Here is a 22535-nt window from a genome sequence, read left to right as displayed (position 1 = left end):
AATCTGTGGAGACGCTGGTTCCTCTTTCATCAGACTGGATATTATCTCCTCCTGTTCCTCTTTAATCAACTCTGGTTCATATTTGATCAGACTGGAGGTTATCTTCTCCTGTTCATCTTTAATCTGTGGAGACTCTGGTTCATCTTTGATCAGACTGGAGGTTATCTCCTCCTGTTCCTCTTTAATCTGTGGAGACTCTGGTTCCTCTTTGACCAGACTGGATGTTCTCTCCTGCTGCTCAGTAAATACCTCCTCTTTACACACAATGTGTATGGAGTCTAGACAGAAGATACAGTAGAGAAACACATTATTACATGTTTGAACATGAAAATGCTGCTGTTAGTTCCATATCTGTCCTAATGTTTTGATGTCAGTGTGAAGTGTCACAAAATGATTGTTTCTTACCTCAATAACGCTTCATTTCTAAAACAAGTGCCTTGTTCCTCAAATATAATTTATCATTAGCTACAACCTATTGCTATCATGTATGTCCACAGATAATGTTTTTATGTTAACCCTAACATGAATGGACCAGTTCCTCTTCCAACTGTGTTCAAACATTAACGGTTAGATTAAACATAGTAAAGGTTTTACCAACCGGCTCTGTGTAGTTTGACGATTGGTTGTAAAAAAAATATCCAGTAGTCTGTGTTGGCGGTCAGTTTCTTGCTTGATGTGGAAAGCTTCATCCTCGTACTCTGTTAGAATTCTTCCAACAACCACAAATATCTCTTCCGCAGCAGCAGATAGTCTCTGGTTGACCAAGGACTTCAATGTTTGTAGTAAAGCCATAACTCAAAACTTGCCGAAATATATTTTTAAATTGAGCGAAAATATTATAAAAGTATGTAGTAAAGTAGAACCAAAACAAAAACTAAATGCTTCAGCTATAGTGCAGAGAGGTTCAGCTCTTAACTAGCAGAGATTAAAGTGACACAAAGCAGACCAAGCTCTTGTTAAATACTAACAGTGGGCCAATCAGAGTGAGTGGGGCGGGACACACCAAAAACAAAACTGGCCAATCACTGCTCACAACAACAAGGCAATGCAATGTGTTTTATATAAAACACATTTAATTAAGGAAATTAAACATTATAAAAGTGCAATCAGATACAGTAAAATAACTTTCTTATTTGACCCTGGATTTGAACGGAAGTTAATGAAATAATTTAAATAAATTAAATACATTGTCAGTGTAGAATAATAATTCTCAATGAAAACATGCATGTTTTTTTTTATGACACATTAAACTGAATATTATGTTTTTTTTTCTAGGGTCATAAAGCAAACCTTTCCCAAATGACCAATGGTGGATGATATAACACATGATCAGATGATCCAAACCATGCTTTATAGACCAACAGTAGTATTTTAAAATTGCATTATTTCAAGTTAATTTATTATTATTATTGATGTATTATTTTGTCACGATTGATCCGCTCAAGCCCTATTTTAATGTATTGTAGATGATGATGTTCCACCTGTCATCAAAATAGGAAGAATGTAGCTGTAGTAGTTTTGACATGTTCTGCACATGTAGTTTCAACATGTTCTGTACATGGAGAGAAAATCAAGCCTGCCTTGCGTTTACAGGGCCATTTCACCCATTTTGCAACCATATCTAATTCTAATGATGTTTGGGAAACAATAAACACATTTTTTGTGTGTAATCATTTTTAGATATTTTAGTTTCGCAAAGTGCCAATGATGTCATGGACATAATTGAAAGAGAGTCCTCTCCCTCTCCACAAGTGCAGCAAAGCATTATGGTCATTGTAGTAATCCAGCAGTGGGACCAGTGTCCATGACATCACACTTAGGAGGATTTTTGAAATACTAAAATGTCTAAAAACACAAATTTCCCACATAAACCCACCAGGAAAGATATGGTTGCAAAAGGGCTGAAGTGTGAAATGTCTGTTGACCATGAGAGAATGACGTCATACAATGACTATTGCTGTGTGCTGTGAATTTAGGATTAGGAATGCTTAACCTTCAGCTTGTAAAGTCCAAATGTATAGGGGTGACAAATAGCTCAAGTTGTCACCTTTCAGATGTTGTCACAGGGATGCTAAGAATTTTCCAGTCTAAATCATTTAAATGCAAATTCCCAATCCTATATACATGTTCCACTCCATTCACACTATACTGTAGGAGTAGGCTGTATGCACTCTACTTATCTACACTAAAAGGATCACATGCAAATTGTTTGGTCGATCCATTCAGCAATAGGGTGGCACACCCAAACCCATTATCACCTGTCCATTAACAATGGCACAGACAATCAGACATGCTCCTAAACAAACATTCCACAACATTCACAGCCTATTTCTTCTAACACAGTAGATAAAGGTGGAATTACCATAGCCTACGACTAGAAATAATGCACTGTTATTGATACGACACAGTAGTGTCATGCTCACCGTACATGTAAAGACACACATCTACACATACTGTTAGGATATTGTGCTCTGGGGCAGCAGAGGGGTTCACATATACATACATCAGTCATATCATTCCACTTGTTTATTTGGTTTATTGTGTTGGCACCGCCTCTACGTCACAACATGGGAGGCCGGCCACTGCAAGTACGACGTCATAAAACAGACGTCATCACAACGGGATGGGAGACGGAGGAAATGTTTGGACAGCATGGTGTTTAGGGAGTGAGGCAATTGTTAGGAGGACTCGACTCAGGAGTACCGACCCATACATACGGAGGCCACCGATCAGCTTCACTGGACCAGAAGATAAGCAACGGATGGATAGCGCTGTCCTACGTAGGCTTATAGTTTAAAGTGGGTTGAGAGTATAGTGGAGCTTCACGTATTGGGAAAGGTTACTGACGGTCACTTATTGCCCTCCCGTGTCGGCGCGGTGCACAGACTAATACATAAAAAGAGAAAATACCCTACGGGAGAAAAAACAGAAGAAAACAAATGAAAGCTATAAAAAATAATACCTACGCGGGTTGTTATCCCCGCACCTGAACGACTACCGACCCAGCACCTCGCTTCGGCTGTGGGCCAACGACAGAGCTGGCCGTAGCCAGCAGGTGAGTGGACCTCTGAGTGTTGTTGATACGGGGGACAGTGCCGCTTTTGATTTAGTTTGACATATGCATACAACATCACAACGCACACACGTCCATCCACGTCTTTTAGGTCAGGGTAGCTCCTAAATAGTTGTTATTTAGCGAGCCATGGGAGCAACCCGTGACAATACACACAACTGACTCAATTGACCATCAAGAGTAAATGGTCATGTGTCATTCATACCAATTGTCAGATAACATATCAACTCACGTCCACAACTACTATTTTTGGTCATAGTTTTAACCATCATCACAGTATGTACTAAGGGAAGTGACACCATCCGTACACATAATTGTTAGAACATGAAGCATTTCTTATTATACGCTAGATCTACATGTAGACACAGGTTAAGTACAATGGACAGTATGCACCCTGTAACATTAAGACGTACTCCTGCCATGTTCAATGTAGAAAGTTCAAGTAAAATATGTGTAGACCGTTAAATTAAATTAATACTCTTATCATGATCTACAAGCTCATAGCGCGGCGGAGCTTTTAGGTATGCTATTTTTGAAAAATCGTGAAAATGTAGTCCAAAATCTAAAGCAAAGCTCCCTGGAACAACACATTAGAATCGTCCTCAGGCCTAAAGTGGTTAAGTGGTTAAGTACCTTCAGCTGGTCACAGTCCAGAAGACCTTTGAACAGGGCCAGGTAGTCCAGGCTAGACGGGACCTTCCTGTTCCCGGTGCCGCCGCGGGATTGGCCGTCGCCGTCACCGTCCTTGTCCTGAGGAGGACGGGTTCATTCATTGGTCATTATATTTCCATATGAACCGACAGTACATACTGTATACAGTAAGAGTAAAGAATCCTAAATCTACTACTGTTTTGTGATTACACTCAGTGGGTGGCAAGTGGCAACACAAGTCTTCCAAAGTTGAAATCAGAAAGATAAAGATGATCAATCTTATTATCAATAAAGATATATGACTACGTCTATGTATTTGATGTATTACCCGCTAAATTACTTTCTGATGAATTGAAAATGGAGGACCCTCATGTAAACAAGTCTTAGTGCTTTTTCTGGTTTTATCCTCTTAGCAGATTTTGTATTGGCCTGTACTTTCCTTGAACTGTAACCCGTTCTGCGAACTAAGTCTCTCTGGAATAAATGCCAAATGCCTGAATTGTAAGACGGTTAACGTTGTGAACTCTATCAAAAGGGAAAAGGGTCTGACCTCTGGAAGGATGAGTGGTTTGGAACAGACACGGATCAAGCCCTGGTGCACTGAAAAGGAAAGACAAAACCACAGCTTTACTTTCCTAGGACTTTCCTAGTCCTAGAATTATCGAGTTCAGTAAATATGCAGGAATGGACGTAGGACTGACCTAGAATGATTGAGTTCAGTAATTATGCAGGAATGGACGTAGGACTGACCTAGAATGATCGAGTTCAGTAATTATGCAGGAATGGACGTAGGACTGTCCTAGAATTATCATTATTATTAAAAAATATATATATATATATATCCCACGATTTTGCAACCCATTTTTTTCACCTAGTGTCAATTATCTAATGTAATCCTGGGCGCTACACTTCCTCTGCCAACCTGGGGGGGGGGGGGGGGGGGCAGCGGACTGACCTCATGCTTCCTTCTATGCAAGCTGCTTTTTTTCCACCTGACAGGGGAGAATTTCCCTGACCGGACGTAGAGCGTGGAAGGAACACGTTATTCTGACTAGTTCATTTCCCCTCCATCATGCGCCCCAGCTGGCCAGGGGGAGGTAGTTTAGAGCAGGGTTCCCCAATTAATTTTCCTCAAGGGCCATATTTTGACTTGCGTACCAGGCTGGGGGCCGAGTCTGCACGCGCGAGGTCGAGGTCTTGCCCTGAAAATTAATTTTCAGGGCAAGACCCCATTTGAAAAGGATGCCCAGTTTGACATGCATAGGCTACTGACCCCCATTTAATGCCATTTATATCTGGGACCCTACTTGCAGGATTACTGCATGTTTTTGTGGAGGTACCTACCCTATAGGGGACACGGGGAGAACATGCTCCACACAGAAAGGCCCTTTCGCCAAGCCCGCCTCGGGTATGGTATGGGCACTGATGACGCGGAGGAGAGAACACGGACCTTCTAGCTGTGAGGCGACAGCACTACCGACTGTGCCACCGTGCCCTATACTTTCCTAGTATTATTGAGAGCGGCACACATAACCCTCAATGGGCGAGGCTCTTAGATCGAAAGCCAGTTTGGCTGGAAACTCCAAGTCAGGAAGTAAAAAATCCCCCATTTAGCTTGTCTTGACCCAAAAAGAAGAATCCGAGATATTAGCGTTCAACAAGCTCGTAGCTTGTAGAATAGACTACTTTGGCTTATTCGCTTTAAGGCTTAAATAGAAGAAATGCTGGCATCTCCAGAATCCCAAAAAGTCGCGGAAATCAGTTGTGGCGACTGAGAACTTTAAGCCATTTTGGGCGGGAACCCCTTTAAAGCATTATGTTATACTTTGAAAAATACTTTTTGAAAATCGTGAAAATGTGGCGCAAATCATTGAATATATTCTTTCAGAGCGAACATTTTTAACTCAAATCTTTGCTTCTGGAAGGTCCCTGGAACAACATATTTTCAGATAGGGGGTCGGCAGCCAATTACATAATGACATCGGGGGTCTTTGAAATTAAATACCACTGACATAGAAACATAGTTGTCAGTTGTCATGTTTTAGAAGACATTTGTAGAATCAAACTTATAGGCCATTTTGGGCGGGAACCCCTTTTGGTGTTTTAAGCATTATGTTATACTTTAGCTATTGAAAAATAGCAGATCTACAAGCTATTTTTGAAAATGCGCTAAAATGTGGCACAAAGCGAACGTTTTTAACTCAAATCTTTGCTTCTGAGGCGTTCCTGGAATAACATATTTTCAGATGGGGGGTCGGTGGCCAATTACATATCATTTTTGGGCTACGAGCTTGTAGGTACGCTATTTTTGAAAAATCGAAGAGCGACTGACATGGAAGACATTTTTAGAATCTGATCTCAGGTCAGAATGAAAACTGTCAGGATGTAGAACACATTTTTAGAATCTGATCTCAGGTCAGAAGGAAACGGCACTGACCCACGCTGCTGATGAAGCTCCAGAGCACGGGGCCCTTGGAGGCCATGGCCACCAAGACCTTGATGATGGCGCGGACGCACGTGAACTGCATCTTCTCCACGCAGCGCGTGAAGCTGTCCATCTGCACCACCAGGAGGCGCTCCAGCAGCGGCGTGTAGACCTCAGGGATCTAGAATGAGCAATACAAAAATGTAATGTAATGTAATGTAATGTAATGTAATGTAATGTAATGTAATGTAATTTAATTTAATTTAATTTAATTTAATTTAATTTAATTTAATTTAATTTAATTTAATTTAATTTTGGTAGACGTCGTCTAGGTAGAATGAGGACACCGCGGAATAAAGCAAAAGTAAAATCTCAAGGCTGAAAATACAATGATGTTTCTATAAACTAGTGATGGGCAAACACATGGGTATCGGCCTTGAAAGGATATATTATCGGTAATCGGTATCGGTGAAATAATATATCGGTTTTAGCAGATATTTTATATTTATAATTATTATGTTAGAAAAAAAGGGGAAAAAAGCCCTGAAAAAGCCTTTTGTTATGATGAAGGCTGCAAATTATATCAATGTTTTCTGGGGAGGCTTTTAAGCCTTTTTCAGAATGGCAAAAATGATTACCGTATATTTTCTTAATACAGAATAAGATCATATCGACATCGGTTATATCGGTTATCGGCCATAACAGCAATTAATTATATCGGATAGTGATATCGCCCAAAATGTCTCATCGTTACATGCCTATTCTAAACCTATTGTTGTTGCTGTTCTACATACCAGCCGACCAGCTGGGGGGAAAAAAGAGACCAGTCCTGTTCCTGGAAGATGCTTCTAAACTTGTATTCTATTACTAGTTTGATCACTTCAAATACCCGTTCATCTTAAAATAACTAATGACCGAAAATAGCCGATCTACAAGCTCACATCACATTGCAGAGCGACATGTTGTGTGAGCTTGTAGATCTGCTATTTCCGGTGCGCAGCATGCTTTCACACGCCGGCTTCCATGGAATCCAAATGACTGAAATCGGTCGTGTCGACTTGAGAACTTTTTTTGTGACCAACTTTTTATTTTTGTTTTTTTTAAAGAACCCCGGGTTAGCACAGACATTACAGGAGAGGGAAACAACAATGACGTATACGTATAACATAATACATGGATGGATCAGACTTTGTTTACAGGAGTAAAAGTAATCGACCTAACGGAGTCCTGATTTAACCTCGACTTGAGAACTTGAATCCATCGTTCGTACCTTGTCGAGGTGAATGAGGACGCTGGCTATGGAGTCCAGGAAGCTGGGCAGCTGGTAGAAGTTCTCCTCGTCCGTGTCGGACTCGGTCAAGTACATCTGCTTGCAGCGCTGGATCAGCTCCGTGTACATCAGGTCCACGTCGTCAGGGGACACCTTCTTGCAGGACTAAAAAAAAACCCACAAAAACAAGAAATTACTCATCTTTCATGATGATGACAGGCCCGTGCATTGTTCCCATAGACGTGCCGTTGTGGGCCATTGACATTGTCTCTTTTATTTTGCAGAGGTTTGCGTGATCTGCATTTCACAATGTAGATATGTCCACTAGGGGGAGTAGAGAGCTATATAAAAATCTGCGACCAGTCAAAGCATCAACAGAGAGAGAGAGAGAGACTAAAATTAATTAATTTGTTGTATAAATCAAACATCATACACAATGCACGTGCTTTTCTGTTAATGTTGACACTGCCTGATAGACCACTCAAGACCAATTGATAAGTTCAGGTTCATTGTCATTCACCTTATCCAGCTGGAGGACAGGCCAACACAGAAAATACTGTATAATAAGGTTCAATTCTAGAAAAAATGCAGGACAAATGGTCTAATTGGACAATATTTAAGAGTATGGGGGAATGAGAAACAATAGTAAATGCCTAGAAAAATGTAATGTAACAAATTTGAAACGCAATGTCGATGCCTTTTTTATTTTATTTTTATGTTTGTGGTGTTTTTGTGTCGTCTGGGACTGACGTGACGATTCGAACGATAAGGAGATATAAAGTCGCGAGACTCTCACACAAACCCAGGCTTGCACGCAAATTGACCAGGTAAGCCGACATTCTGTAATAATTTGATCAAATTAATTGTGTGTGTATGTGTGTGTGTAAAACAAAACAAAAAACATTAAAAGCAGTATTTATTTTTTCTCTTTGCAGTGAGGTCCTGCAAATTATCCATTCTCTGCTTATAGAGAATGATGAACGGACGACACCAAAAATTAAAGCAGCGCTGGAATCCAGGCACAATATTAGCTTGGGAGTGCGGACGATTAAAAGAGCTCTCAAAAAACTTCAGTGGAGGCACGGAAAGACCCGGTAATTAGAAAAAGATAAAAGAAACATTTCTGTAATGTGACACTGTTTGGAGGATGTATTTTTTATTCATTTTTAATTATTGTTATTTTATTTACAGAACTTTGCCACTTACACGTGACAAAAATAAGATGTTGCGTGTGGAACAGGCGCAGTCCTGGTTGGACTCTGGTGAAAACAAAAGCATTTGTGAAAGGCGAAGCTAAACCCACCACCAAAGATGAACTTCCACGTGATGGATACGTTTTGGAACACAATTCTGACCACAGAGAGATGCAATATCTACATTAAGCTACTACTGTAGCTCTGCGCCCCTCACTTTTTTTTCTCAAAGTGAAGAAAATGCTTGAATCAGATTGTATCAGATGTATTTCTTGGCACATTTGACACAGCCTACTGTATATATGCTTTTTATACTATACACAGCTGAAGTCTACTGTATATAATTTTGTATTTTATATTTCCGTTTGTTTTCAATACAGAAATAAATGCAAATTAATTGAAATGAATGCTTGTCTTTTGTATTACATAACTACAACTACAATGTAATTGTATTACATTGTAGAATAGGCTTGAGAAACAAAACAACATTAATGATCCATTTCATTTTAAAGTATTTTCTAAATATAATGACTCTTTTTTTCTCAAAGTGACAAAGTGTCAAGTGACAGCCCTAGGGAAGATATTTGGGCTCAGTGTTAATTTTGTCGGCTAAAACCACGACGAAGAATGTTCTAAATCATGAAAACTAAATAAAAACTAAGCTATGATGACAAAACCTAAGACTAAATATATTGACAATTTTGTCAACCAGGGCTCCAGACTAACTTTTTCACAGGTAGCACTGGTGCCACCTACCTTTTCATTTGGTAAAACCCCTACAAAGGTCACTGTGTAAAAAACAGCAACCTACCTGGTTATACTTCAAGTGTAAATGGTCTCAACCCAACACAGTCACTCAGTCAATAAAGGCAATACTTATATTCCACACACAGAAAGTCAGTTTAAGGTTTTGTGTTGAACATTAAATGCAGTCCAAACCTTTGGGATTAATAAAGTGACAATTTTTACAATATCTCCATTACCATTATCCAAATTAATTCCTTATTATAATATTTTTGCAATCTGAAATGCCACCGAATTCTTAATGCTTTTCCTTGTCTTCATGGGCCAACTTGTGAAAGCTGCATAATTGTATTGTGAAGGCAAAAGTTTCTGAATGTTCTCAGAGCCTGCATATCGCCGTGTGCTGAAAATAGCTGATCTACAAGCTCACAACGCGTCGCGGACGTGACACGTTGTGAGCTTGTAGATCAGCTATTTTCAGCACGGAACACTTTGTACGGCGAAGAATAAATCAGGCATCAGTGCGCTTCACTCACTGGGAGGGAGATGTCTTTTGTTGGCCGATCATCATGTATGGACAAAGGCTACCTCCTCGGTGCAAAAATAACAAGCTTTGGAAGCTATTTTTCGCAGGAGTCGGCTGCCTGCATAGATGACCGACAGATATGCACGCTGCGCTCCAGTGAAATTGTCCAGCTGAGAAAGATTTGTTAATTTGTGTCGGATAAGATGCGTTCAGACCTGAATATATATTCGCCTCGGTTCGTCCAGTTTGTACCGCGGCAGGTCGCGCTGTGCCTGTTTGTGCAATTCTTGTCTTTGCATTGACTTTGTATGTAATCGCGCCACTCTGACCATCCAAGTCTGGAGGGCTTATTGGTGGGTTTTCGTGAACGATCGTTCTTTGAACGCGTTCAGGGACAACACTGGGCGTCAGGCGAACGTCCAATGTTTTTATCAATGGAACGGGCAAGGACTACAGGATTCTTTCCCCCCTCCACTCATCCTTCCAGCAAGTCGCACCCGTGCGACCTCATTACATTTTAACTCGCACGTTAAGAAATTAAGTATCATATGCGACCTATTAAGTCGCACGCTGGAGCCCTGTTGTCAACAAATAAAACATAGACAAAAACCTTAGGAAGGCCCAGGCGGTGGCGTAACCGTCTGGGCACCAGACTGGTAATCCAGTCGCAGTGTGCCGCAGGTTCGACTCCCGAGCCCGACACGGCCTTTACTGCATGTCTTCCCCCATCTCTCTCCCGTTTCCTGTCAGCCTACTGTCTGTCCCTTCAAAAAACCAATAAAAGGCGTAAGCCACAAAAAAAAAAAAAAAAAAAGTTAGGAAGGGCCTGCCAAAATATGTTTTTGTCGACAAAAAAAAAAAGTGGATTTAGTCGAGTAAAATCTCATATGTAGTCGACTAAAACTACCTGGCAGACTAAAACTTCAAATTCAGATGCTTAAAATATGACTTGGTCAGGGCACCTAGGCCGAGCCAAGCATTTACTTGGCGACGGGCCGGACTCTGCTAGACGGTGGATGTCAGCAAGACCATTCTGAATTAATAAATATATAAAAACAAGTCAAAAGACAGTCTTGCCGGCGAGCGCCAATGGAAAAAAAAGTCATCAAAAGAGTGTCGAGTTAAAAAGGACAACACCAGTGTTTTTGAATGATTAGCCCACAATTTCCCACCCCACAAGTCCCACCTCACCTCCACAAGTTGCGTACACTTTTTCCAACTCATACCACAGTTTTCTATTTGTATCCTAACTCCTAAATCCTTTGTTTGTTTGTTTTTTGCAATTGCATTTTTGTCGTATATGCAAATTGAGCTGTAACCACCGCTTTCTTAGCCTCGCGTAGCGATACTAACCCATTTTGGACTGAGGTCGATAAAAAAGGGCTTCTATATCCTAAAATCTTTCTGAAAAACCCATGTTTCTATGTCAGTGGTGCTCAACCTTTTTCATGTCAAGGACCGGCCAGAATGATCTCTATTGGGCCACGGACCCCCATCTCAAAATATGTAGTTCCTCCCAGAAGCAAATATTTTAGTTAAAAATGTTCGCTCTGAAATATATATATACAAAGATTTGTGCCACATTTTCACGATTTTTCAAAAATAGCAGACCTACAAGCTCGTAGCGCTATGAGCTTGTAGATATGCTATTTTTCAATAGCTAAATTATAACATAATGTTTAAAACACCAAAAGGGGTTTCCGCCCCAAAATATCACTGCATGTATATCTGCCTGGGGCAATATGACGGCTGGCTATGCAAGGCTACCGCTTTCTATACTAGCACGACGTGCACAATGAGGAACTTACCGCTGCAAAGAATCCATATCCTCGTATGGCGATGGACAGCTCCTTGTGTGAGGAGTCCATGGTCTTAATGATGCCACAGAACTTCTGCATGAAGAACTTCAACTTGCCCTTGTGCTCCTCAATGTTTTCGGCCACGAGAGACGCAACCTGTAAAAGTTAGAGTAATGAGATACTGAGAGTAAAGAGTTCCAGTGGTGGATACTGTAGTAGCTACTAATACTTTTACTTCTACTCCACTACAATTATATGAAAACTTTAGTTACTACCGGTAGTTACTTTGTAGATTTTGATTATTATTACAAAACATACATTAACCACTTCATAACCCATTTTGGACTGAGGACTTTTTGGCAGTGGTCAGTGGTGCTCGACCTTTTTCATGTCAAGGACCCCCAGAATTTTCTCTATTGGCCCGCCACGGACCCCCATCTCAAAATATGTAGTTCCAGGGACCCCCCAGAAGCAAATATTTTAGTTAAAAATGTTCACTCTGAAATATATATTCAATGTTTTGCGCCACATTTTAACGACTTTTTAATAATAGCAGACCTACAAGCTTGTAGATCTGCTATTTTTCAATAGCTAAATTATAACATAATGTTTAAAACACCAAAAGGGGTTCCCGCCCCCAAAATGGGTTAATGGGTTCATGATGAATTGCAATACCGAGCCTACCTGTTTGAGGAAGGCCTCCAGTGCATAGAAGCTGCTCTTCTTCATCTCGGCGTTGTTGTGTCCACACAGCTTGGACATGACCTCAAACAGGGACCTGTAGTGGTCCATGAGGCAGCCGCCAAACTGAGCCGCATGCTTGGACAACAGCTTCAGCCCAGCTAGGAAAATGGAAAAATGAAAATCACACCCGTGTGAAGCTAGTGTCGTTTTTGGCAGCACATTTTCATAGTCTCTTGAATAGTTTTCATTTTATTTTAGTCCCATTTTAGTCACCTAAAACATTTTAGTCACCTGGAATGTTTTAGTGTTAGTCTAGTTTTAGTCGACTAAATATCATAAGATTTTGGTACACTAAATCTACGGTTGATTTAGTCGACTGAAATGTATTTTGGCGGGCCTTGATAAAAATAATTATACTGGATCTCTTGTCCACTATAGAACCTTCCTAACATTTTAGTCCAGTTTTTATTTGTTGACGAAATTGTCGATATATTTAGTCATAATTTTAGTCATCATAGCTTAGTTTTCATTTAGTTTACAATTTTCGTCTTAGTATTAGTCGACGAAAGCAACACTGGTGTGAAGTGAGGGGTGCTCTTATCATCATACATCATCATGGATCATCCCATACTGGCCAATAAAAATGCCTGTTGCCTGTGATTGGTTCATTCTGGCCAATCAGAATGCCTGTTGCCTGTGATTGGTTAGCTGATTTGCTCGTTTATGTACATTTTCCCTTCAATGTCAATGGCGTTTAATGTTTTGATGTTTAATTGATGTCATAAAAAGCAGTCATCTGACGTCATTTCTCCGTTCACCATAAACGGCAAAACTTGAGACGGGCAGGAACAAAATTTAGCGGACATTTGACTGGAATGCTCTTAACGTGTTCAATGGCAAATCTTGAGACGTGTAGGGACAAAAGCTGCCCCTTAAAAATGAAAATCACACCCGTGTGAAGTGAGGGGCGCTCTTATCGTTGTACATCATCATGACGTAAAATAGACACTATGGGCTGTATTTTGCGTGTCTTAAGTACCAGGTCTTATTCCCTAACTTGAGTAAACGAAAGACCTGGAGGCGTGATCAATGCTCTTGGGCCACTCAGAATAGCCAAATGGGTTAAACATTAAGAGTCCATAGACTTGGCTGCCACATGACGTCATGTCTGAAAGCCAGACGTTGGAGGGGCTAGCGCCCCTCAAAAAGAATGTGGATAGTTGATAACATGCCTATAATATCATACCATTTATTTTGGGAATTCAGTGTTTAGGGACTTACCAAATGTGACAGCATAGCGACTCATTTCCACCTACAAGAAAGTTGCGAGAACAATCTGTTGAATCGTATTGCTTGCAAATAATTGGTTACATAAAGTGACATAAAAAAACATCAGTGTGCACCAAATAGGCCTCGACAGCATTAACATATTAGATGATCAGTACCATAACTGATAAGTAAAGAACAAAAAGTTAAATCAACTGTTCTACACTTGACTTGACTGTGCGGATTTCATCCAATGGAAATATCCTAATAAACACAGGGGTCATATTATAATCGGGGACTAGACTATTGTCAAATTTAATGTTCTTTTTCCACAAATGAGTCTTGAAAAGTGGGGGTCGTCTTATAATCAGAGTAATTTTATATTCTGGACAATACGGTATAATCCAGAAGAGGCACCATTGCACGACAAGAGCACAAATTGAGCATTAGGCTTCATACACACATAAAGAACAACTGTTGTGTGCTCTGCCTGTGTTTCATGGCCGCCTCAAAGCTTTGAGTGGAAGTCACATGGTTTGATGCGGGGGGAGTGGGGCAATCAAACAAGTGTTTGGTCAAACCACGTGAGTTCCATTGGAAAAGCATTGAAACACAGGCAGAGCACAGAACAGTTGTTCTTTTTGTGTGTACGAAGCATAGACTGTAAAAAATATGGACAAAGCGTTCCCCGGGTCTAACATGAACGTAAAATGAAGCCTGTAATGATATGCTAATTCCTGATGTAAGTCGCCATCTTTCTAGATCCGTTTGGTACCAGCTGGCCATTGGCTGGCTCCGTTTTGTACCAGCTGGTCATTGGCTGCCCAGACAACGAGGCGGGACTTCCCCCCTTCTTCTCCGTTGGTTTTTATTTTGACTCGAGTGGGAGGAGAAGACTCTTGTCTTCATTTAATTAATGGGACCATAATCTTCCAAAAAGAATATTATGACATTAGAAATGAGACTTTAAACTAGTGACTGGAAGAAGAAAGTATTCATGACCATGTTTATTAAGGTAATACAGTCTAGGTGAAGTTGGGCCAAAATACATGGGCCTCTATGGAGCTATGGGGCTTTTTGGGTCCAGTCCAGCAGTCCAACAGGCCATTATATGAACTACCGATTTCAAATGAGGCTTCACGAAATATCTGGCTGACTGCCCCCCTGGTACGAAGCCTAACACACAGCCACATTAATGGATAGCAAAGGACAGGTACCGTACCTGTGGATTGATCGTCTTCAGGGCATACTCAAATATCTGCTTTGATGTTGCTGGGTCTGCACGAGTCAGAGACAAACCATTTTATAAACATTTATAAACATTTTATAAAAAGTAAAAAACGAATCAACATAATAGTGGTTCAGTCAGACAGGCTAACACACAGTCACACGCATGATCATATAGTTTAGGTGTATAGTTGTATAAACATGAGCATACATATAGCACGCACGCATGCAGCCATGCATGCACGCACGCACTAACAGTTCAGTTGGTCAGTAAGTAAACACATGTCCATAATTTCACACACATACAGTATCCTGTAGCCATTGCATGTGTGAGGGTAGCTCTGGTCCATATAGCCTTCTACTGCTTCTACGATTCTGCCCTGCGCAGTAAGGCTATGGGACGTTCAGTTTTAAATCTCAAATCGAAATCAGACCAGCCTCTCCTCTTTTTCTCGTTTTTGCTACTCACCAAAACAAAGGCGGGTCGTGTCATTAGAAAGCCTACTTTCCTTAGTGGACGCACTCTGAGCCCCCCACCACACGTATAAACGGTACTTTTTGGCCAGAAAGGGATTTCTTTTTCACCGGAGGAAAAATATTCTCTATGAGGCAGTTCTCTGGGCAATATCAGTAGAGGGCGCAGCGGAGTAACTATTTTTTTTTTTTTCCCGGTGGAAACAAAATCCCCTTTTGGCCAAAAAGTACAATTTATACGTGGGGGCTCAGAGTGCGTCCACTAAGGAAAGGAGGCTTTCTAATGACACAACTCTCCTTTGTTTTGGTGAGTAGCAAAAACTTTCTTTTTATTTACGCCAAAGAGTAGAGTCTGCATTCATGCGAGCGGCGGAAGTTGAGAGTAACATAGCTCAAAATGAAACGCATTAGAGCTATGGACCAGAGCTAGTGTGGGGGTGGACAATCATCTCCCCACTGCAACAATACATGTCGCCTTGCGAGCAGAGTTGTGAAAGCCATGACGACACCTGTCCACATGTTCTGGTTCAAGCCATATTGGACAAATATCTTTGACATTTTGTTCTAGTTCTGACCTTCTTCCATGGTTTTGGGGAAATTGACCATCAGAGCGGTGAGTCCCCTCAAACACCCACCCACGACCAACAGTTTGGGTTCTCTCGTGGAAGAGGTCATCTATCGGGAAAGAGACATTGAACATGAATGCAGTGCACACACAATCTTTGGAAAGGCACACGTCTGAACATAACTGAACCATGGGGCATCGCCATGCTGGCTTGTGGTGGACATTTTTCATCAAAGTTCCACGTTTGCTACGGACAGGACAATAATATCACCAGAAACCCTATGGCCCTGAATGACCATAATGTCAAGTTTTGATGAGTAAACCTTTGTGGAGATCTTCTCAGTTCTCATTGCATGCTAGTTACTGCCATTCAGGATGGAAAATGAAATCCATTTGGATTTGGGGAGAAGTAGTTTCATAAGGGGCTGGTATGAAGTACTTGATATAAACACTAGTCTACACTCTACTCTACAACTGCCTTCATTGCATCTGATTGTCTGTCTGGCAGGTACTTAACAAGCAATTTAGAAGCCTTTTTTTTATTTCGACGTCAGGCCTAAATGGGCTAGATTCTTGGAACCTTGGTGCTTTGACGGAACCGACTTTTAGAGTTCTGAACCAATTAATGTTCAGTGGAAACACTCTGAACTGGTTCGATATTAGGTGTGGGGAGGGGGGGGGGGGGGGTGGAGAACCGAACCGGTTCAACCCCGGTGGGGAAAAGGGACCTCAGAGTTGACCATTTCACTAACCTGTTCCTTCAGCTCTCCCAGATAGGCTTTGTAGAGTCTCTCAGAGTTGTTGACCATTTCACTGGGGTGGACTTCGCCTAGGACTCCCAGCAGCTCGTAGATTTTACCAAGGACTATTGCAACAGGAGGGAAAAAAAGAAACAAAAAAACAACAACATCTGAGTAAAGTCTTGGAATGGATGGATGATGAAGTTACGGCCAGGTATACAACTTTGGTTTAACCCATTTTGACCTGAGATCAGATTCTAAAAATGTCTTCTACATCCTGACAGTTTTCTGAAAAAGCTATGTTTCTATGTCAGTCGTTCTTCGATTTTTCAAAAATAGCAGATCTACAAGCTCGTAGCTTGTAGATCTGCTATTTTTCAACAGCTAAAGCATAACATAATGCTAACACCAAAATAGTCCCTTCCCAACCCGTCCTTGTCCAATAGGCACGGCAGCAGCGAGGCGACAGGGCAAGCTGACCTTTTCCCCCACAGAGAGAGATACATGTTAAATGACGGGATTTCTCCATACAAATAATCCATCATTTCAGTAGAAAGAGCATCAAAATGTCTTCTAAAATCTAGTGAGCCAGGCCTGCAGTAGGCTATGCACTGGACAAATTTGCATATTATTATTTAAATAAACTAGAAATACAAGGAAATGACAGAGGGAGAAATCTACTTTTAACGACAACCCGACTACGGTCATTAGTATTATTGCCATCACCTGGGTGGGTCAGTCGTGTAACTTTCCCGACGTTAAGCTGTGTATACAGTATGTTCAACAACACAGCCATGCAAAATAACATTGACAGCTATGAGGTGGCGAAAGCTTGTCCTGCATAGCAACAGTTGCTAAACTATTTGGATATGCATTGGACAATCGCTTTTTTGGGGTGGGATTTAGCGATGAGCTAACTGGCCCGGCCAATATATTGGCAATGATGCGACTCGATGTGTCCTCATTTCAACCAGGCGGTCATGCCTATCTTGGGCATGTTATTATAGGCAAACATTTTCAAAAATAGCAGATCTACAAGCTCAGCTTCGTGTTATGAAATGTAAGCTTACCCTAATCACAGTAATTATAACCATCATGTCTTCAGTCATTTGTACAAGTTACTGTAGTCAGTACTAGTCACTTCAGTTCAGCACAGCTGTATTGTATTGTAGTATTGAATCGAGAATCATTTTGAATAGAGGAAAAAAAATGCTTTAGAATGAAAAAAAAAAAGTTTTTGGATTGAGAATCGAATCGTGACCCCAAGAATTGGAATCGAATTGACTCGACTCGTGAGACACCCAAAGATTCACAGCCCTATTGAAAATGTTTGAGAAGTACTGACATAGAAACTAAATGTGTCTATTTAAATTTTTAAGAAAACTGGTAGGATGTAGAAGACATTTTGTAGAATCGAGCTCGGCTCTAAAATGTGTTAAAGGCAACAGGGATAATAAAGTGTATGGGTAGACTCACCGGAATCTGCCACTTTGGTCTTCTGGCCGAGCTCCATGTAGTATCTGTTGAATATCTCACCGACTCTCATGTCTGAAGCAACGCTGGACGTCTTGGTCAGAAGAAGAACCTAGACAACAAGAGTTAAAGCACAGGTGAGGATAATAATAATAACTAGATAAAGTGCCAATCGGCACAGGTCTCCACCAGGATTCTTCCTCAGCCTAGTGGGAATATGCGTGCACAGTTTCATCGCAATGGGACGCTGCGTTGAGGAGTTGTGGCCATTTGCTACTCCTGAAAACTGTAGGAGCCAATCGTGGCCAATCAGGATGGAATATGAGAAATCAAACAAACCTGTCTTGATCACATGACTATGGAGATCATGTGTACCGATTTGCGTGAAATTTGGATAAAATCTGAAGGAGTAATAATAGAAAATGTGTTTGACATATGTCGGCCTCCTGGTGGCGCTATAAAGAGCAGATGTGAAAAATTCCAGACAAAGGTTTTTCCTTGGCCTCTAGGGAGTTGGCATACAAAGTTATCCACAGATCCGTGCAGTTAGAGGTAAAAACACTTTTCGGCCAGTTATAGCGCCACCTTGAGGCTGAGTTGAAATTGTTCATGTGGCATTTTGTCCTCGGCCTAGTGGGAATGTGGGTGCACAATTTCACGGAAATCACGCGATGTGTTCATGATTTGCAGCATTTTGTTTGAAACTGAGCACTCCTGTGAACTTTGGAAGCCAATCTTAACCAATCAGGATGGAGTCTGAGAAATCTGAAAGAGCGGTTTCGTTGAATGGCTGTAGAGAGACTGTGTACCAATTTGCGTGATGTTTGGACAAAATCTGTAGGTGTACTGTGCAAAAACTTGTTTTGTACAAAGCGGCCTCCTGGTGGCGCTATAACAGGCCGTTCTGGAAAGTTTGGGGCAGAGGTTCATCGTTGGCATCCAGGGAGTGTGTGTGCAAAATGTGGCATCGACCGGGTTAACGGTGGCCGAGATTAGCTGCTAACGGACGGACGGACACACGGACGGACACACGGACGGACGGACGGACACACGGACGGACGGAGTGCAAAACATACTCTCCCCCCATGCCTTCGGCCTGGTGGAGACAATAATATCTGGGACTTATATAGCACTTTTCATGACACTCAAAGACGCTTTACATGTGTGGGGGCCAGGGGGGGGGGGGGGGACAAGAAAAAGACAACTTTATTAGAAAAAAAACAATTAAAAGAATAAAACCAATAAAACTATGCACATAACAAGTTTAAAACATATCAGCTTGGAAATGCAATTCGGAACAGTTGGGTTTTCAGTGCAGATTTGAAGGTAGGAAGTGAGGGGGAGTCTTGTATGTGTTTGAGGAGAGCATTCCAGAGGGTGGGGGCGGCCACAGAGAAGGCCCTGTCGCCCCCAGGATATGCGTTTTTTTCTTTCTTTTTGGGAACCTCGAGGAGGCCGGCGTCGCTGAGAGCGTATAATGAATCGTTATGTGACAGAGTTCAACGAAAGTTGCTCCATATGGTAGAAATAGGTCAAGTATACAACTGACGCTAGTTTTGTGGATTCATTTATGTTTAATGCGTGGCCCCCAGACCCCCACCAAATGGCAATTAATACCTTTGCAATCAGCCAACCACTATATTAATGGCAAGTGTACAGTATTTCCTACAGCTTTAAGGCCAAAAATCTGAACTAACCCTTTAAGAGAGGTTTAGCATTAGGTTATGCTTTAGCTATTGAAAAATAACAGATCTACAAGCTCATAGCGCGCCACCGAGTGGCGTGCTACGAGCGGCATGCTACGAGCTTGTAGGTCTGCTATTTTTGAAAAATCGTGAAAATGCTGCACAAATCTTTGAATATATATTTTTTTCAGAATACTATTTTTTTTTTTACGTCAAGGCCTAAATGGGTCGTTAAAGTCCCAGTAGTTATGGCTCCAGGTGCCACATTCTGAATTTAGTAATGTTGAGCAACTACAGACTAAAGACAATACATATTTTTTTCATGGGAAATATGAGAATTGTGTGAGAACCGTAATCTCGGTTCTTGTGGAGGAAAATTGAGATTCACATTTGAGCAAAGGAAAGGACCGCGCAGCACCAGACCAGCTAGCACTGCACACAAAACTAGAGGCATAGCGTAAACAATGATCTGGTGTGATTTCCAACGAGCGCTTCCAAAGTCCAACACTCCATGCTGCTCAATGTTTTGCCACTCAATATAGATGAGGGGTGGCGTGTCCTGATGGGAAAATCATGCATACTCTCTATTCAGGTGTGGAATGCGCTGCCCCCTTCCCTTAAAACAAGCAAATCACTGGCCTCCTTTGAAACAGACCTAAAATGTCACCTGTCAGCAGGTCAGAGGGAGAGGAGGTGAACTGTACATTGTGCTTGTGTTTGCATTTTTTTTCTTATTGTCTAATAAAATATTCAATCAAAACACAATCAACATATCCAGGTGGAGACCATGGCAAAAAAAACAAGCAGACAAACCTTGATTAGGAGCTCCATCCCTTGGGTTCGGCTTTTTGCAGCTTTTTCCTTGGTATACACAGCCATGCATGTGTCCTGCATGAGAGAGTATAGTATAGCAGAGATTAAAATAGGGTGCATTTTGCATCCCAAAACACAGTCTATAGTCAAGGGACGCAATAAAACAACGACCTCTGCATCCACGGGATGCACTACTGTACGTTTTTTTATTCTAGTTTATTTTGCTAGCTTTAGTTATAATAATCAATTATTCTACTGTTTTCTACATGAATATAACCACATTATAACCATATCAAATGAAATGGGAGTTAAATGCTGCAATTTGTACAAATGGCAAAATATGACTCCTAACGTCGTTGAAGTGGGACTAATGGTATAGTATAGTATAGTATAGTATAGTATAGTATAGTATAGTATAGTATAGTATAGTATAGTATAGTATAGTATAGTAAATACACAAAAGTAAATACGTAAATTAACGCGATCACACTACAGCGTCACATACAGTAAAGCATCAAAAGTAGTGCAAAACGACACGTTTTGAGCTTGTAGATGCTTTTTATTTTGAATCCTGAAACGTAACACTTTTAGAGGTTTCCAACCGACAGAGGTGACATGCAAATCTTTGAAAAAGGTTGGAGAAACAAAGCGAGCTATGAGTCTTCTTTTTCAAATGAAAGTAAAACATCCCATACATTTGACGATCATGACATTCAGCAAGGAAAAATACTACAATTCTGTCAAGATTCAGTCAAGTCAACCTTAATTCACATAACGTAAACATACCCGTATCTCCACAGCATAATTCATCTCCCATCCTTTGACTCTTCCACGTATCCTCTCCAAGAACTTATCGAGGAAAAACAAGATCTCAACTCTGGTATCCCGGAGCTGGAAAAACAGATTGGTTCATTCAAGATCGCTCGACGACACAAGTTCATTCACTCATTTTATTTTATTATTGTCATTTGCCGGTTGTCTTGAGAGACCTACCTCTTCCAACGCCAGGGACTTTCTGAGGAAAACGAGCAGTCCATATTCTTTCGAGAACAGCAAGGATGTCTGTAGACCTTTGAGACAAAATAGCAACGAATAACTTCAATATGAAACAAGAGCTTCCAAGAAGTGGGTGTGCATAGTTCATGTACCTGGCAAATTGCAGCATCACATAGACTATCAGACACTACAAGAAGGCTCGCCCAGTGGTCAAATAAAGGTAGAGCTGGTCTAAAAGGCAGTGCTAAACGTAAAACTATGCCGCCTAAACCTAACCTTGTTCCTAAACGTAACCTCAGTGTAAAACTATGCCTAAACCTAACCTTATTCCTAAACTTAACCTCTGTAAAACTATGCCACCTAAACCTAACCTTGTTCCTACCTAAACGTAACCTCAGTAAAACTATGCCTAAACCTAGCTCTGGTCCATAGCTCTAATGCGTTGCATTTAGAGCTACGTTACCCTCAACTTCCACCACTCGCATGAATGCAGACCAGCCTCTCCTCTTTAGCGTAAATAAAAATAATGTTTTTGCTACTCACCAAAACAAAGGCGGGTCATGTCATTAGAAAGCCTACTTTTCTTAGTGGACGCACTCTGAGCCCCCCACCACACGTATAAACTGTACTTTTTGGGCAAAAGGGGACTCCACTGCGCCTTCTACCGATATTGCCCAGTGAATTGCCTCATAGAGAATATTTATAAATATAATATTATATAGAGAAAATCCCTTTCTGGACAAAAAGTACAGTTTATACGTGTGGTGGGGGGCTCAGAGTGGTTCCACTAAAGAAAGTAGACTTTCTAATGACACAACCCGCCTTTGTTTTGGTGAGTAGCAAAAACGTTATTTTTATTTACGCTAAAGAGGAGAGGCTGGTCTGCATTCATGCAAGCGGCGGAAATTGAGAGTAACTAGCTCTAAATGAA

At 41.1% G+C, this 22535-nt stretch overlaps 1 protein-coding gene across 1 annotated transcript in view; it reads right to left on the bottom strand.

Annotated features, from left to right (window-relative positions):
* The window catches only part of prkdc (protein kinase, DNA-activated, catalytic subunit), a gene marked incomplete at its 3' end in the record, with an annotated part of 128474 nt that overhangs the window by 104948 nt on the left and 991 nt on the right, over window positions 1-22535 (bottom strand). Inside the window, exons 2-15 of the mRNA XM_083778143.1 lie at window positions 21602-21678; window positions 21395-21499; window positions 20609-20683; window positions 18114-18222; window positions 16650-16762; window positions 15908-16007; window positions 14854-14909; window positions 13647-13677; window positions 12366-12523; window positions 11691-11837; window positions 7420-7584; window positions 6162-6330; window positions 4275-4324; window positions 3707-3823 (exon numbers count right to left, since the gene is read on the bottom strand). Of these exons, the coding sequence (XP_083634269.1) occupies window positions 3707-3823; window positions 4275-4324; window positions 6162-6330; window positions 7420-7584; window positions 11691-11837; window positions 12366-12523; window positions 13647-13677; window positions 14854-14909; window positions 15908-16007; window positions 16650-16762; window positions 18114-18222; window positions 20609-20683; window positions 21395-21499; window positions 21602-21678 (1472 nt within the window). The remainder of the gene's footprint in view (window positions 1-3706; window positions 3824-4274; window positions 4325-6161; window positions 6331-7419; window positions 7585-11690; window positions 11838-12365; window positions 12524-13646; window positions 13678-14853; window positions 14910-15907; window positions 16008-16649; window positions 16763-18113; window positions 18223-20608; window positions 20684-21394; window positions 21500-21601; window positions 21679-22535) is intronic.

The sequence above is a fragment of the Protomyctophum parallelum genome, assembly GCF_964188405.1.
Source record: "Protomyctophum parallelum genome assembly, chromosome: 12".
NCBI classification, from domain to species: domain Eukaryota; kingdom Metazoa; phylum Chordata; class Actinopteri; order Myctophiformes; family Myctophidae; genus Protomyctophum; species Protomyctophum parallelum.
This window is presented reverse-complemented; position numbering and strand designations above follow the sequence as displayed.